Genomic DNA, 14364 nt, shown 5'->3' on the forward strand with positions numbered 1-14364 from the left:
TAATTACAGTTTTCGAAAAATCTACAAAATAAGAAATGCAAAGGTGAGAGGATATTTTGGAAATATCAATAAAACCAAAAAATAAGAGTTGAAAGAGTGGAGCTAAATGAAAACTGAGAATAGCATGAACCTTCACGATATAATTGGTAAATACCTGCAATTCAAAAAACTTTGTCCCAAAAAGTTGGGAGATTAAAGAGAAATTTCTAGAGAATGTCACTTTTCACATAAAAGAATCCATTTTAATAAGATTTAGTAAAATTTCATTGATTAACTTAGAGGACTTAATCAAGTTTTAAAATTATAAGAATCCATTGTAATGAATGAACCATGAATTATTCCCTTTGCCATGACCCGACCAATTCTATCAACATTAGTAAACAAAACAAACGATTCTAAAAGAAAAAAAAAAGCGATCAAATCGAAAAAAAAAATCCAGGGTTTTAATTATTATAAAGTATCAAAGCAGAACTACTTGTATATGTATATTATATACTGACATATCCCCAAACAACTTGTTTTGCGCACATAAGCTGTCACCAGAACAATAAAGATATTTTCTTCTAGCTCATGGCGTATTTCTGAGTCCAAGAACGGGCAGTGCTCTCGTACTTGTCTCTGTCAGTCTTGTACATGTGAGCAATATCAGGCACCAAAGGATCATCCGGGTTGGGATCTGTCAGCAGGGAGCAAATTGAAAGTAGCACCTACAACAAATTGCATTAATAATTAAGTAATTAAGTCTGAATACTTGAATAAATATCGGCTCTAATCCACAGCTTTCACATTTTCTTTAGATGTTAAATTCAAAACTTCAACAAGAATAGCTATTATTTCCTTAAGATTTTTATCAAAACAGGTTAATTAAAGTAGATCCTGAACTTTTTAGAAATTTTAATTTAGGTCCCTAAACTAATAAAATTTGTAATTGAGATCTTCCTATAATTTTTGTAATGGAGTCCTTGGAGTTAGTAAAACCACAACAAATTGTTACTTATTGGTTGTTTCAAACTGCCATAAACTAACTCCAGAAATTTTACGAGATCAAGGACCTGATTACAAATTTTTAGTTTAGGGACCTAATTAAAAATTCCTAAAAAGTTCAAGGATCTACTGATGCATTAAATCATCAAGAAAACAAATTGGTGAAGTTAGGCAAGGAAAATGACACGTATAAAGCCTAATACCTTGGAAACTGTAAGGGCAGGACTCCACTGCTCTTTCAGAATGTCCAGACAGATACTTCCATTGCTGTTTATGTTAGGGTGAAATACCTTGGTTCGGAAGGAAACCTACAAAAGCCACATTATAAATACATTGCCCAAACCTAAACTACCGACATATTCAACCAAAGATAACATATGCACAAAAAATACTTTGGGTCTCAATATAAGGGAAAACAGATTCAGTGAAATCAGAGAAAAGGTCAAAAGCAAAACATTGTAAATAAGAAATATAAGACAGTGGACCATAAATGCTTCACGAAGATGCTAATACAAAACTGACAATGGGGTACTTCATCACTTTGCACCTACAGATTCAAATATCTCGTTGAGTACATGTCAATATAGGAAGGCTTTTGTTTTCATTGTAGTTTACGAATGAAAGCATTATTAATCAGAGATGTCTCAATATTATATTCTGAAAGCAAAAAATGGTTGAACCCAATGTCATGCCATGCCAACTACAGAAGAATATTTAGCCAAAAGAAAAAGTGCAAAACAAACAATTCAATTTCAAAGAAAAAGGACAGGTATTTCACTCCGCAAATATATATATATATATATTGATTTCAATATCCTATAAGAAATTGCTTATAAAGTAACACGCATAGCAAGTACTTGAATCCATCAAGAAGCTTTAGGCCTAGTTAGTTACCTTTGGTGGCTTAAATGGATAATCTGGTGGGAAGTGAATGGTCACCAGGAATACACCACCAGCATAAGGACTGTCAGTTGGACCCATAATTGTAGCTTGCCAATGAAACATGTCATCACCAACAGGGCCTACTCAAGAATGGAATACATAAGATTCATGATAAGCTTCCCATAGATACATAACTACAAGGTAATATTCAATATTACATATTGTTTTCCATTTTTATATGTAACTAAACAAACCCTACTTAGTTGTTGGGCCTACATGAACCGTTTATCAAAACATCATAACCTATCTACATATAGCTTCTGCTACTCTCAACCAAGACATATTAGGCATTTTCCATCTAATCCTTATTCAGTAATAGTACCCTTCTCTAATAGTTAGGCATTTGCCCACCTATTTTACAAAATCTTTACTTTGTATAAAAAATTGACAAAAATATCCCAATTAAAGATTGTCTCATTATAATTATCAAAATCCCAAATAGTGGTGCATATACACACATTAGACATATTAAATAAATAATTAATACTAGATACATGTATATTCTGAAAAATAAAAAAATTACTCAATTCAAAATAATTGAAATTAACAATAAAAATTAACAAACCACAAAATTTGAACAAAGGACAAAAAGCATAGCAGTTTTTTTTCCAAAAAAAATAGCACAAAAAAATGAACAAAAGAAAACAACAAAAGGGAAAAAAGAATTGAACATGAATTTAGAAACAACAAAACTGAGAAAAAGAGGACATGGAAAGTATGTTTAGGAGCTGCTGTCTAATGAGTGGAAAAACAGAGTGACAGGAGGAAAACAAAGGAAAAAAGGATTGGGTTGTGCAGATTCAGGCTAAAAAACTCAGGAACAATTTGTTCTTTTAAATAAAATGAAAACACCCTGCAATTTAACACTAAACACATAAGATTTTAGAGCATTTTCCAGATTCTAGGTAGACTTCACTGTCACAGCCAAATTATATGTGACACCGTAGTGGTCACAATGACACTACAATGTCCAGATCGCGACCTTTGGCTGCTCTGCTCTGCTCCATCACTCTAGCAGCACTATATTTTGCTCTTGATAACATAGATACAAACCCCTTCTATATGTTAAACATTACAACTAGAAACTTCTATTTTTATAAATATGTTACAATTAAGAGTATTTTATTTATATTAATAGAATAGGAGGGGTTTGTGTGGGTTTTATAAATAGGAACGATTTTGTGTAATGCAAAATAGAAGTGAGATTGGAGTAAGTTTCCTTTTCTTTCTCTTAATTAAAATCGAATCCACATATGTTATCATTAGCAACTGTGTTACCCACAGTTTCTCCTACAGTTCTTGCATTTCCATACCATCCATGAAAAAATGGTGTACACGCCAAACACGAATGACCTGCAACTTTACGTAACTATCATATCTTCAATTCAAACAAATCACAATGTTCTCAAAAGACCATTTTTTCATATTGTCCACGTATAATGGTGGATGGCAGCTTAGGAAGTCAGCCAAAAATATGCCATACACATGGCAGACGGTGTGGCAGCTTATGGCAAAAGCATAAATATAGCACAAATAAATTAAAAACGGAATATACTTGACTTTCATTTTGGCTTGACGTTGTCCTAGAAGTGAGGAGGATTGGTAGCAACATATAGAGAAAGTTAGAAAACAGAGAATATGGACTGAAATTCTGGGGAAATAAAAACTTAAGCAGAAAACAAATTGTATTAAAAATAACAGAGAACAGAAAATTAAGCAAATAACAGAACAGAACAAGCATGCATAACAAGATGTTGAAGTGACCCAATGAATAAATGTTGCAGAAACACTGAAGGAACAGGGGAACAAAGCAAATAACAGAGAATAAGAAAAAGAAAATTCCAAGTGACAGAGAACAAGAATAGAAAAAAAACGGCAGATGAAGACAGAGACTGACAGACAAAGAACAAGCAGAGCAGAAGAAAGATGAAAGGAAGAAGAAAAAAGAAAACATTAGTGGTGGCAGCCAGAAATAGTAGTCAGAAAATGGCTGCCAGAGCTCCAGCAGCCATAATTCAGGTCACTACTAGCAAGGGTGGTGGTCATGAAGGTCATCAGAGTTAGTATTGGTGTAGCTTGGCAGGTTTGTGTGAGATGAGGAGAAAACCCCTTTGTCGTAAGAGGACAATTTTAAAAAAAAAGGTCCACTGTGGCAGAAATGGCACACAGTGCCATAAAACACAGTTTGGCGGCAAGCATAAAAGACACCATGCCATGGCATTATATCGGCACCATAACTGTTTTAGGCCAATAAATAAACCGCACTCCAAATCAGTTGAGAGAACTGTATGGCAAGTTTAATAGCCACAATTTATATTACAAAATGACAAATATGTTAAAAGAAATAAAAGATTACGATAAGAAGTCCAAAGAGAATATAAGAAAAGCATTTGTACTCATGAGAAAGTAGACTGCTCCAGAAATAGAAATATTAATCTATTTTGCTTGCAAATGTATTATGCAGGCACACATACACACAATAGAGTGAGAGACAAAGAGGAAATTAAATAATAAAGATAATGTCAGGCAAACAAACCAGCACTGCAGGAAACAGGAGGGTCCTGCTGCAGATCCTTCAACTCCTTAGTAATGCGTTTTGAAGCCATCGTTAAGTGTACCTAAATTTAAAACACAAATTTCAGGCTTCTTACTTTTCGGTGCAATTTGTGAACCAATATAAATGCATTTAATACTGCCCATTACTCAGTCTCCAAAACAGAATGAATAAAACCTTGAGCACTAATTCTGAGGACAGAAAAAGGGGGCCATATACTCACACTCAGTCTAAGAAATCCAAAACTAAATTAAAATTACAACAAATGAAGGTAGTACAAACAATAAATAAGTAAAAAATTATTGCAGCCTTTTCAAATCAATTAGCCATATCTAAAAAGGATTTTTGCAAAAGATCAAAAGTCAATTTTGAATCAAACTTGATACAAAATAATTGATAAAATTTTGACAGGTAAACAAAACTACTCTTTTCATTCAAAAATAATTATCATTTAAGCCTTCGTTTGGATGGCTCTTAATCCTTCCACTTCATGAGAATGCCACAATACAACCATAAGAAGAAAACACCAAATGGGCTGCTTAGAGCACAAGGAGGTGGGGCCTGGGGAACCCTGCCAGCAGAGAAGCTATTTGCAGGATTGGTACACACACACTCACCAAGAAACAACCATTAAATTAAAAAAATAAAAACATTAATGTTTTCTTGGTTTGATTTTCAAAATGACAGACAATTTGAAACAAACTAAGCTTCTAAAATGACCATTCTTTTCAGCAGGAGGGGACAACATATAAACCAGCTTATTCATTTCACAAAAAGAAAACAGAGGAACTGATTTAAATTAGCACAAAAAACAAAAGCGAGCCACCATGATAGCATAATAGCCAATTCAAGGGGGAGTACAAATAGTTAATTTATAAAATAAAATAAAAAAATCCGTCGTAGAAAATATCACGGAAACCATATTTAAACACAGAATTGTCTTCTTCTGATTTCTTCAAACTAAGTAGACCATACAGCAAAAAGATTTTGCAACAGAGCAATCTAAATTCAATTCAGAACCAAACTTCTTTTTTGTACTATCTATCTCGAATTTAAGATTATTAACTACGACGAGTAAAAAAATATTTTAAGTTCTATCGCGACCATCGTTTAGATTTCGACCAAACTAATCAAAGGACCCCTAGTTAACAACAACTGTTACGCTACACATGGTTCACATACGCATAGTTGAGTGCCCAGCACCAAATATCACAATCTCCAAGAACCCAAAAAACAAACAACAAACACAAACTACCAGTTCTGCTGTCAAAAAGCAAGAACGAAATAAAATCAGGAAAACAAATAGAAAAAAGCGAAATCAAACCCTAAAATTCCAAAAATCAAATTCCGCCTTGGTGATGATATACGATCAAGCAAAGCAAACGCACAGAGAAGAAGTACAGAGATCAAAATCGAAAGAATCAAAAAGGGTACGACATACCTTGAAATCCTAGCTAGGGTTTGAAGTTTGATCAGCGATGAGAAAGCGTTGAGGAGTGGAAGAGTGAGTCGCTGAGGCTATTCCTTATATAATCTTCCGTGCGTGATGCGTCCATTCGATGTTTGCCATGCACGTGAGCCAAATAATTTTTATCCCACTTTTTATCTTCTTTTTATAATGATTTAATTACTTAGTCTTCAATATCATCCTCTTATTATTCTATAGTTTAATTTAATTAGGTCCTATGTTTTTAAAAAATGGTTCAGTTTTTTACTTTAAAATGTTGAATTAGATTTTTTATTTTTTCAAAATAAGTTCAATTTAGTCTCACCTTTTATTCCATATACTCCAAAAAAAAATTAAATAAATATGATCATAATTTATTTTAAATGAAACCACACCAAATTGAAAATATTTTAAAAAATGAAAAACTTGTTAAAATTTTAAATATAAAGAACCTAATTTAATATTTTTTTTAAATATAACACTTAATTGAACACATTAACATGAATAAATTGAACCCAAAAAATCATTAAATCTTTTATTATTCTAGATTGTTATTCTACTCTCAAATATATATATATATATATATATATATATATATATATATATATTTATAAAATAGATTAAAAATTAGTTATGCAATTAGTATTTTACTATTTTACACGTGACTGCTATTAATATTAATAATATTAATTATTTATATACTACTTACTAACATTTTAACGTTTGAATAAGATAAATATGTAATTTTATAATTTATAAAAATTTTAATATGCGTGTATCAAAATAGACTACATGTATCAAAAAAATATTTAACCCTAATTAAAATGTTTAATACATGAATAGATACAAAACTATTTGAAATCTTTTTAATTAAGTTCCTAAATTAAAAAAAATGTAACTACTTCTTTGATCATTTACAATTTTGTAATAATTGTTACACATTATTATTTTTCTAGCAGTTTCAAGTCACTAAAAATAACTTCAATTACTTAATTACAAAAATTGTAATAGAACAACTATTCAATTATAATATTTTAGTTTCTTTTAAGTCTTCTATGTGTTCTTTCGGAGTGCTGCTGCTTTTAACAATCAAGTCATCAACATACACTTCTAGGTTTCATTCTCTCTATTTCTAAAAAATTGTGTTCATCTATTGATATGTGGCACCTACATTCTTAACCCTGAAAGATATGACTTTATAGCAATAGTTGTTGTATTCAGTCATGAAAGTTGTCTTTCCTTCATCCTTTAGATGCAATGAAATTTGGTTGTACCCTAAAGCTCATGTACCTATACTCAAATGATCCATCCACTAATTTGTCTATGTTCAGCAGTGGATATGAGTCTTTAGGACAATATTTGTTTAGGTCACTATAATCAATGCATATTTGTCATTTTGTTTTTTGACGAGTACAACATTAGCTAACCATGTTGTATACTTCACTTCCCTGATGAACCTGGCATCTAACAATTCTTTGACCCCCTTCTCAATCTAATAACTGTGAAGTCATTTTCCTCCTCCTTTGAAATACCAGCTTCACAAAGTGATTACCTGCTAATTTGTGACAAAAAAAATTAGGGTTTATTCCTGGCATTTTTGTTGGTTTCCAAGTGAATACATCAACATTCTCCTGTAAAAACGAGGACAACTTTATTTTCATGTTTCCTTCTAGATAGGCCCCAATGGAAGTTGTTTGGTCATCCTCTTTTCTGACTTTGAGACGAGTGTGTTTTTCCCCTACACTACTAACAAATAAGCCATTAACATTGGTTATAGAGGACATTCGACATCAGTTTTAAATTGATGTTGAAATGACCAAAATTAAAAGTAGGTCATTTTTCACATTGATTATAAAACCAATGTTGAAAATCGTATTCTACATCGGGTCTTTCCCTTACAATATTGGTTATGTCAACATCGGTTTTGGAAAGAACTGATGTTATATAGCATAATACAACATCGATTTTGACAAAATCGATGTTATTTTTGTAATTTTTTTATATTTTTTGTATTTGTTAAATGAAACCAAACCTGCAAATTAAAATCAATGTGATATCCATTTCTCTTTCTTATTGTCATCCCTGCAATCTAACTCTGTAAACATTACCTTAGATCATCCTCTCAGCCTAGGTTCGTACTCCATATCTTCCACATCCATCTTCTTCAATGACCTTTTTATAGCATCCCCGAGCATTCTTTTGATCTCCTTTCAAGGTTATGACCTGCATATTATGATTAAGGAACTTCATTGCCAAATGAACTATCTAGACTACAACTCCTAAGGCGTTAAATGTCTGCCTTCCCAAGATGTGTTATAAGACTGATAAGTGTCATATTTTAGTTGTTTTTGGGATTAAAATGCTAGCACTTATCTTTTGATTGTAATAGTTTTCTTATAAAATTCCCTTAATTCTAGTTGTTTTATATATTGTTTTTGTTTGAATATGGAAGATTCATCCATGCATTCCTTATGTTTTGATGGTTGTTTGCTGATCCAGAAACCAAGTCAAAGATGAAGGGTTAAAGGGTCATTTTTGTAATATTTCAGAGTATCATTCACTCAGGCTAGCAACCAGCTCGCCTAGGCTAGTGGAGTTTCTTCAACCTTAAGGAAACAACTTGCTTGGGCGAGTGGAATGTCTTCGGCCTTAAGCAATCAGCTCGCTTGGGCAAGTTGGTCTGGCACCTCTTGGCTCATTTTCTATAAAAAGCCATGCACAACAAGGAAGCAAAAACCTAGAGTGTAGACCAAAAGGAGAAGACACCACAAAGAGGTGAGAGAAAGGGGAGAAAAGTGGCATTGAGCTGCAGATTTGCAACCACGGATCGCCTCCTATTGATCTTGTGCTCTACACAATGATCAACTAGTTTCTCCAAAGGTTTGGATGTAATCTTTGAACCCTTATGTATCTCTTTTGAAATTTTATATATGTATGAATATTTTTTACTCATTATTGTTGATTTCATTCTATTCGTAATGCTTGATTCTATTTGATCACTAATTTCATGAAATTAGATTTTAAGTTTGACTAGAAAGTACTCTTAGAATTTGAATTGAATGAATTTACTCTTTATGTTATATTTCTATGAATAAAGCATAATCTTTTAATTGCAAATAGCACGAGATTATGATTGTAATGCTGGGATATTTATTTCATATGTGAGGAATCGATATTCAATAAATATTCTTAGGATTCTCGAATGCAAGGGATTGATTCAGGGTGATTTAATGTGTGCATCAGTAATGTTATAATATGATTCATATGTATTAATATTATTTGGATATTGAGGGTATGAATGATGAAATCCAATCCTATGTTTTTCTTGAAAACTATTTTAATTGTTTCCGTAATTTTACGTATTTCCAACACAATAATTTCGTTGTTTTCGTTATTTCCATTATTCTGTTACTTTTGTTATTTTTGTTATTTCCATTAAACCCATGATATTTCAATTGAATTTGTTGTATATAACTATTGAACTATTTGCTTTTATATGAAGGAATTGAGTAACTCATGTCCTTGTGGAGACGATCTCTTTTATAAAATCTGTAACTTGCGACGACATTGGTACACTTCTCAATAGTCTAATAAGGATGACTTGATCTTTACCATTATAAACCTTACAGCTATTGTCTGTGTGATTGTTGTTGTCCTAAATATGACATGCAGTTTAACATACCCAACATGAGTGATATGGTGCCCTAAAAATCCTATCATGTATTCGTTGAAGGGCAGTAATTCTATTTGAGGTATTTTCATCTTCTTAAAAAATACACAGAACATGATATCTATTGAGCTACCAATATCTATAAGTAATTTATGTACCTCTATGTTGTTTATGAAGACTCTGACTAACAGAGGGTCGTCATGGTTTAGCACTATGGATGACTTAGGCATTCTTAGGTCGGTCGTTGTAGTTAGAACCTCTCTAACTTGGTGTTTTATATCATTGTTATAGGGTCCTCCCATTGCAAATCTCTGTGGCTATGACCAACAAGATGCATTCTTAAGTCTCTCACATTAGACACTTCACACAGTGACACTTCACTCAACATCCTTGTTGGTCAAAACCTTCCACCAGTCAAAACCTTCCATAGGTAGCCTTTTCAAGACCTTGACAATTAACTCTGCCTGCTTCCAGGATCAATGACTGACCCCACAAATAAACACGAGACTTTTTCAGCGTGCTTTATCTTCACTCACATGTTTTTTGGGAAACTTCCTAGAAGGTCACCCATCTAGAAATTGCTCCAAGCCAAACACGCTTAACTATGGAGTTCTTAAGTGACGGGCTACCAAAAAGTAGATGCATCTTGTTGGTATAGGTAGTACCAATTAATTCATTAAGTCATCTTTAACTGTACAATTTCATACCTACACAACCTCTAGATCCTTCTCTTTCTGGGGTGATTCGTCGGGGTGTTACATGCCCACTAGCTTTTGCCTAGTTCGTCCTCGAACTACACTGTATTGGAAAAGAGGTTGGCTCTGATACCATTTGTAACCCCCTAATTGTCAACTTCTTGGCAGCTCACACACTAGGACACTTCACTCAACATTCTCATTAGTCAAAACTCTCCGTAGATAGCCCTTTTCAAGACTTCAAAAATCTGCTTTGGCTGCTTTCAGGATCAATGATTGTCCATGCAAACCAACACGAGAATTTTAGCATGCTTTATCCTCACTCATACACTTTCTAGGAAACTTTCCAGAAGGTCGCTCATCCCATTATTGCTCTAAGTCAAGCATACTTAACTGTGGAGTTCTTAAATGATGGGAAACAAAAAAGTATATGCATCTTGTTTTGGTATAGGTGATGATGTAATCCTACCCCCCAAGGGCATTGGATAGAAGACACCAAGAAGATTGGGTCAGAGTTGCTCAAGAAGGCCCTAGGGTTCTCATAAGCCTTAGGGTAGAGTTTTGGCCCATGGGCTAAGTATGAGTCCACTTATCTTTGTACATATTAGATTAGGGTTTCATTATTTTTGGGTCCTATATTTAGGGCTCCATAGTGTAGGGAGGGTACCCTAGTAATGTAGGATTTTTTACCCCTTGTATTTTAGGGCACCTTGACTAGTTTTTGTATTAGGGGTAGTTTTGTAATTTCACATGCATTAAGTGAACTATTTGATGTGTATGTGTTGAGAGAGAAATTTAATTGAATTGGGAGAAACCCAATCCAATTAAATGTTGGACCTTCCTAAGGGGGAGGTAAGCATTTGTGATGTGTCATCATTTTCTCATATTTCTTAACCCTTTTTGTCACCATTTTAATTACTGATTAGCCTTAATTGTCAAATTAATTATGCAATTTTATCATTTGGGCCTATTGGATTAATTTTGTGTTTTTAATTTAATTTCAGGAGGATTATAAGCAATTGGGCTTGAATCCAGAATTGGGCTTGAATCCAGAATTGGGCTTGGACTTGAAGAGAGCAGACTATTTTATTCTACCAAATTTTATCTTATCTACATTTTATCTTATCTAGATATTATTTAGATTTGATCTCATCTAAATATTATTTCATCTAGATCTTATCTTATCTTATCTTATCTAGATTTTATTTTATTTATGGGCTTGGATTTAAAACAGATTTGTAAGCTTTGGGGCTAAAAACTATATAACAGCACCAAGGTTCTAGTTTAGGCTCTCTTCTCTCTCTCTCCCTCTTCTCTCTCTTCTCTCTCTTCTCTCTCTCCTCTCCTCTCTCTCTTTTTCATTTTAGTTTTAGAGTGCTACTCTCAATTTGTTTTAGTTTCTTTTTCGTTTTGGAGAATAATTCTAGTTTTCTTCGTTTCTACTACAATTTCGTTTTCTATTGATTAATGGAAGGCTAAGTCTCCAACGTTGTTTTCTCTTGAGGATCAAGCACAACTCTCTTTGAGGTTCTATTATTACTATTAAATTCTGATCAGTTTTTCCTCTTCACAAATTACTCTGTATTTGTTGCTATTAATTCATGCATGCTTAGTGCTTGATTAATTGTGTCTGCGCTTAATGTTACGTTCATGCTTAATGATCGTTCATGATTAATTGGTGTATGTGTTGCTTAATCACATAATGAATGCCTTATGTTAAATTTCGCTTAGTAATTTAATTTAGGGTTGGATTAAGTGGTTGAACTGATAAAGGATAAACTCTCTTAACCTAGGATAAGAGACTTGCTTGTGAATCAATGGGGAAGCAACATGTTTTAATTATGATATTTTCTAATTCACATCTATTCGCTGTTTAATTTACAAAAGCAAACAACCCCCCCCCCAATTCGTTACTATTTTCCTACTATCTGTTATGAACGTTTGGTTGACCATTGCTCGTTGGGAGACGACCTAGGATCACTTCCTAGATACTGCATTTTTAATGTTTATTTGATTCGGGTACGACCTCAATCAATTTGCTTGCTACACCCCATTACCACATCATATAGTTACACTTTGTGCATATCCTTCATGTTTTACATGCCTTATGACACCTAAATACACTTAGTGGAGAATCTTGAACTTGATCTTGGATTAGTGGGCTGAACCATAGCTAAAATTCACTAATTATAATTAGTGAAATTTTGACTCCAAATTTGGCTCCACAAATTCAAATTCAAATTTAAGTGAAATTTGAATAGAAATTCAAATTTCCCTCTAATTTTGTGTGACATGGCTATAAATAGAGGCCTTGTGTTTGCATTTTTTGAACTTTGATTATTTGAGAAATTACACTTCAAAGTTCAGACCTCATTTATGGCATAAATTTTGTGTCCCTTCTCTCCCTCTCCCTCCACTCATCTTCTTCTACCTTTAAGCTCTTATCCATGGCTTCCTATCGTGGTGAGCTTGTTCTTGACTCATTTTCTCCTTGAAGTGGTGTCTCCAATCACCTTTCCTCCTTCTCCATTCTGCTGCCATTGATCTTTAAGAAGCAAGGGACTCAATTGATGAAGAAGATCCAAGGTCTACAAGCTCTACATGGAGCTATATCAGGTAATACCAAATAATTCCTTTAAGTCATCCTCAATTGTACAATCTCATACCTGCACAGCCTCTAGACCCTCTCATTCTAGTGTGACTCGTCTAGGGTGTTACATGCCTACCAGCTTCTGCTTGGTTCATCCTCAAACCACACTGTACTAGGAGAAAGGTTTGCTTTGATGCCATTTGTAACACCACTAATTGTTGACTTCTTGATGACTCTCACACTATAACACTTCACGCGGTGGAACTTCACTCAACAACCTTGTTGGTCAGAACCCTCCACCGGTCAAAACCTTCCATAGGTAGCCTTTTCGAGACCTTGACAATCAACTCTTCTTGCTTCCAAGATCAATGACTAACCCCACAAATAAACATGAGAATATTTCAACGTGCTTTGTCCTCACTCGGATGATTTCTAGAAAACTTTCCAGAAGGTCACCTATACCAAAATTGCTCCAAGCCAAACAGGCTTAACTGTGGAGTTCTTAAGTGATGGGCTACCGAAAAGTAAATGTATCTTGTTGGTATAGTGTCATGACCTACCCTTCAGCGGGAGGGTGACGTTGGGCTCACGTGTGCGTCTTCCAAGGGAGGAAGGCGTGTAGAGTCGCCACCAACGTTTATTTGAGGAAAGGTGTAGTCTACAAACTTTAATTGCGAAAGGTTCGAGAGTTGTTTTTACACACGGGGAAAGTATTAGCACCCCACGCGTCCGTCACAAGGGACGACAACCTTTAACCAAGTGTGCAATATCATGTCTTCGATTTGTTTTATTTTCCCTTTTTTTATGTTTTTATGCCTTTTGTATTTTTTATCTTTTTGTGGTCAACAAGGATATTTACCTTGCTCCTACGTATTCCTCAATTGTGATGAGGAAATCAGACCTACAAAGTTATTTGAGAACTAAATGTTTGGTTAAGTTGTTTTTATTTTTTTCGCAAGATATATTTTAACTGAACAAAAGGTCATTTAAGGCATTGGACCTGTAAACGATCTTTTGATTTTTGAAAAGGAGAGAAACGTTAAGAGGTCACCTTCTTCATGGGGGTAAACTTCCTCACTAGACTTTTCACCCCTTACCTCATCTTCACTTCCACTAGAAGAAAGGCAAGAAGTAGTCTCCTCTTGACTACTATAAATGTCTTGACCCCTTATGATCATGATTTTCTTTGTGGGGCATTGAGAGGCAATGTGACCTCTCCCAAGACATTTGAAGCATTTAATGTTGCTAGTCCTTTCTTTCCACAACTTAAGGGATCTTGACTCATCTAATATCTTATACAAGGGGTCCTTAGGAGTAGAACCCTCACCATTAACACTAGATGAAGAATGAAGACTCATGTTGGTTCCTAAGTTATGGTTCTTTCTTGTTGGGGGTTTGAAAACAAAAGGTAAAAGAAACTATGGTTGAAACTAGCCAAAATAAACACTAAAAGAGGTGTGAATGATAAATTAAAAACTAATT

General features: G+C 33.9%; 1 protein-coding gene across 1 annotated transcript; it reads right to left on the reverse strand.

The window, feature by feature from the left end:
- Window positions 1-320: 320 nt before the first annotated feature.
- On the reverse strand, window positions 321-6056 carry LOC114369422 (ubiquitin-conjugating enzyme E2-17 kDa-like). The gene is made up of 5 exons (XM_028326656.1): window positions 5922-6056; window positions 4463-4544; window positions 1879-2006; window positions 1188-1292; window positions 321-707 (listed from the first exon to the last, which is right to left on the reverse strand). The coding sequence occupies exons 2-5, from the start codon at window positions 4530-4532 to the stop codon at window positions 564-566; spliced, it is 447 nt and encodes a 148-aa protein (XP_028182457.1). The 5' UTR covers window positions 4533-4544; window positions 5922-6056; the 3' UTR covers window positions 321-563.
- Between the last annotated feature and the right edge of the window lie 8308 nt (window positions 6057-14364).

Source organism: Glycine soja, chromosome 10 (genome assembly GCF_004193775.1).
Source record: "Glycine soja cultivar W05 chromosome 10, ASM419377v2, whole genome shotgun sequence".
Taxonomy (NCBI): domain Eukaryota; kingdom Viridiplantae; phylum Streptophyta; class Magnoliopsida; order Fabales; family Fabaceae; genus Glycine; species Glycine soja.

What these genes read in the sequence shown, in the direction of transcription:
- LOC114369422 (XM_028326656.1), bottom strand. Translation starts at nt 4,532, where the DNA reads ATGGCTTCAAAACGCATTACTAAGGAGTTGAAGGATCTGCAGCAGGAC. An exon ending in TCCTGTTTCCTGCAGTGCTG is followed by an intron (nt 2,007 to 4,462) that starts GTTTGTTTGCCT and finishes ATTCTTGAGTAG; the next exon opens with GCCCTGTTGGTGATGACATG. An exon ending in CTGCCCTTACAGTTTCCAAG is followed by an intron (nt 708 to 1,187) that starts GTATTAGGCTTT and finishes AATTTGTTGTAG; the next exon opens with GTGCTACTTTCAATTTGCTC.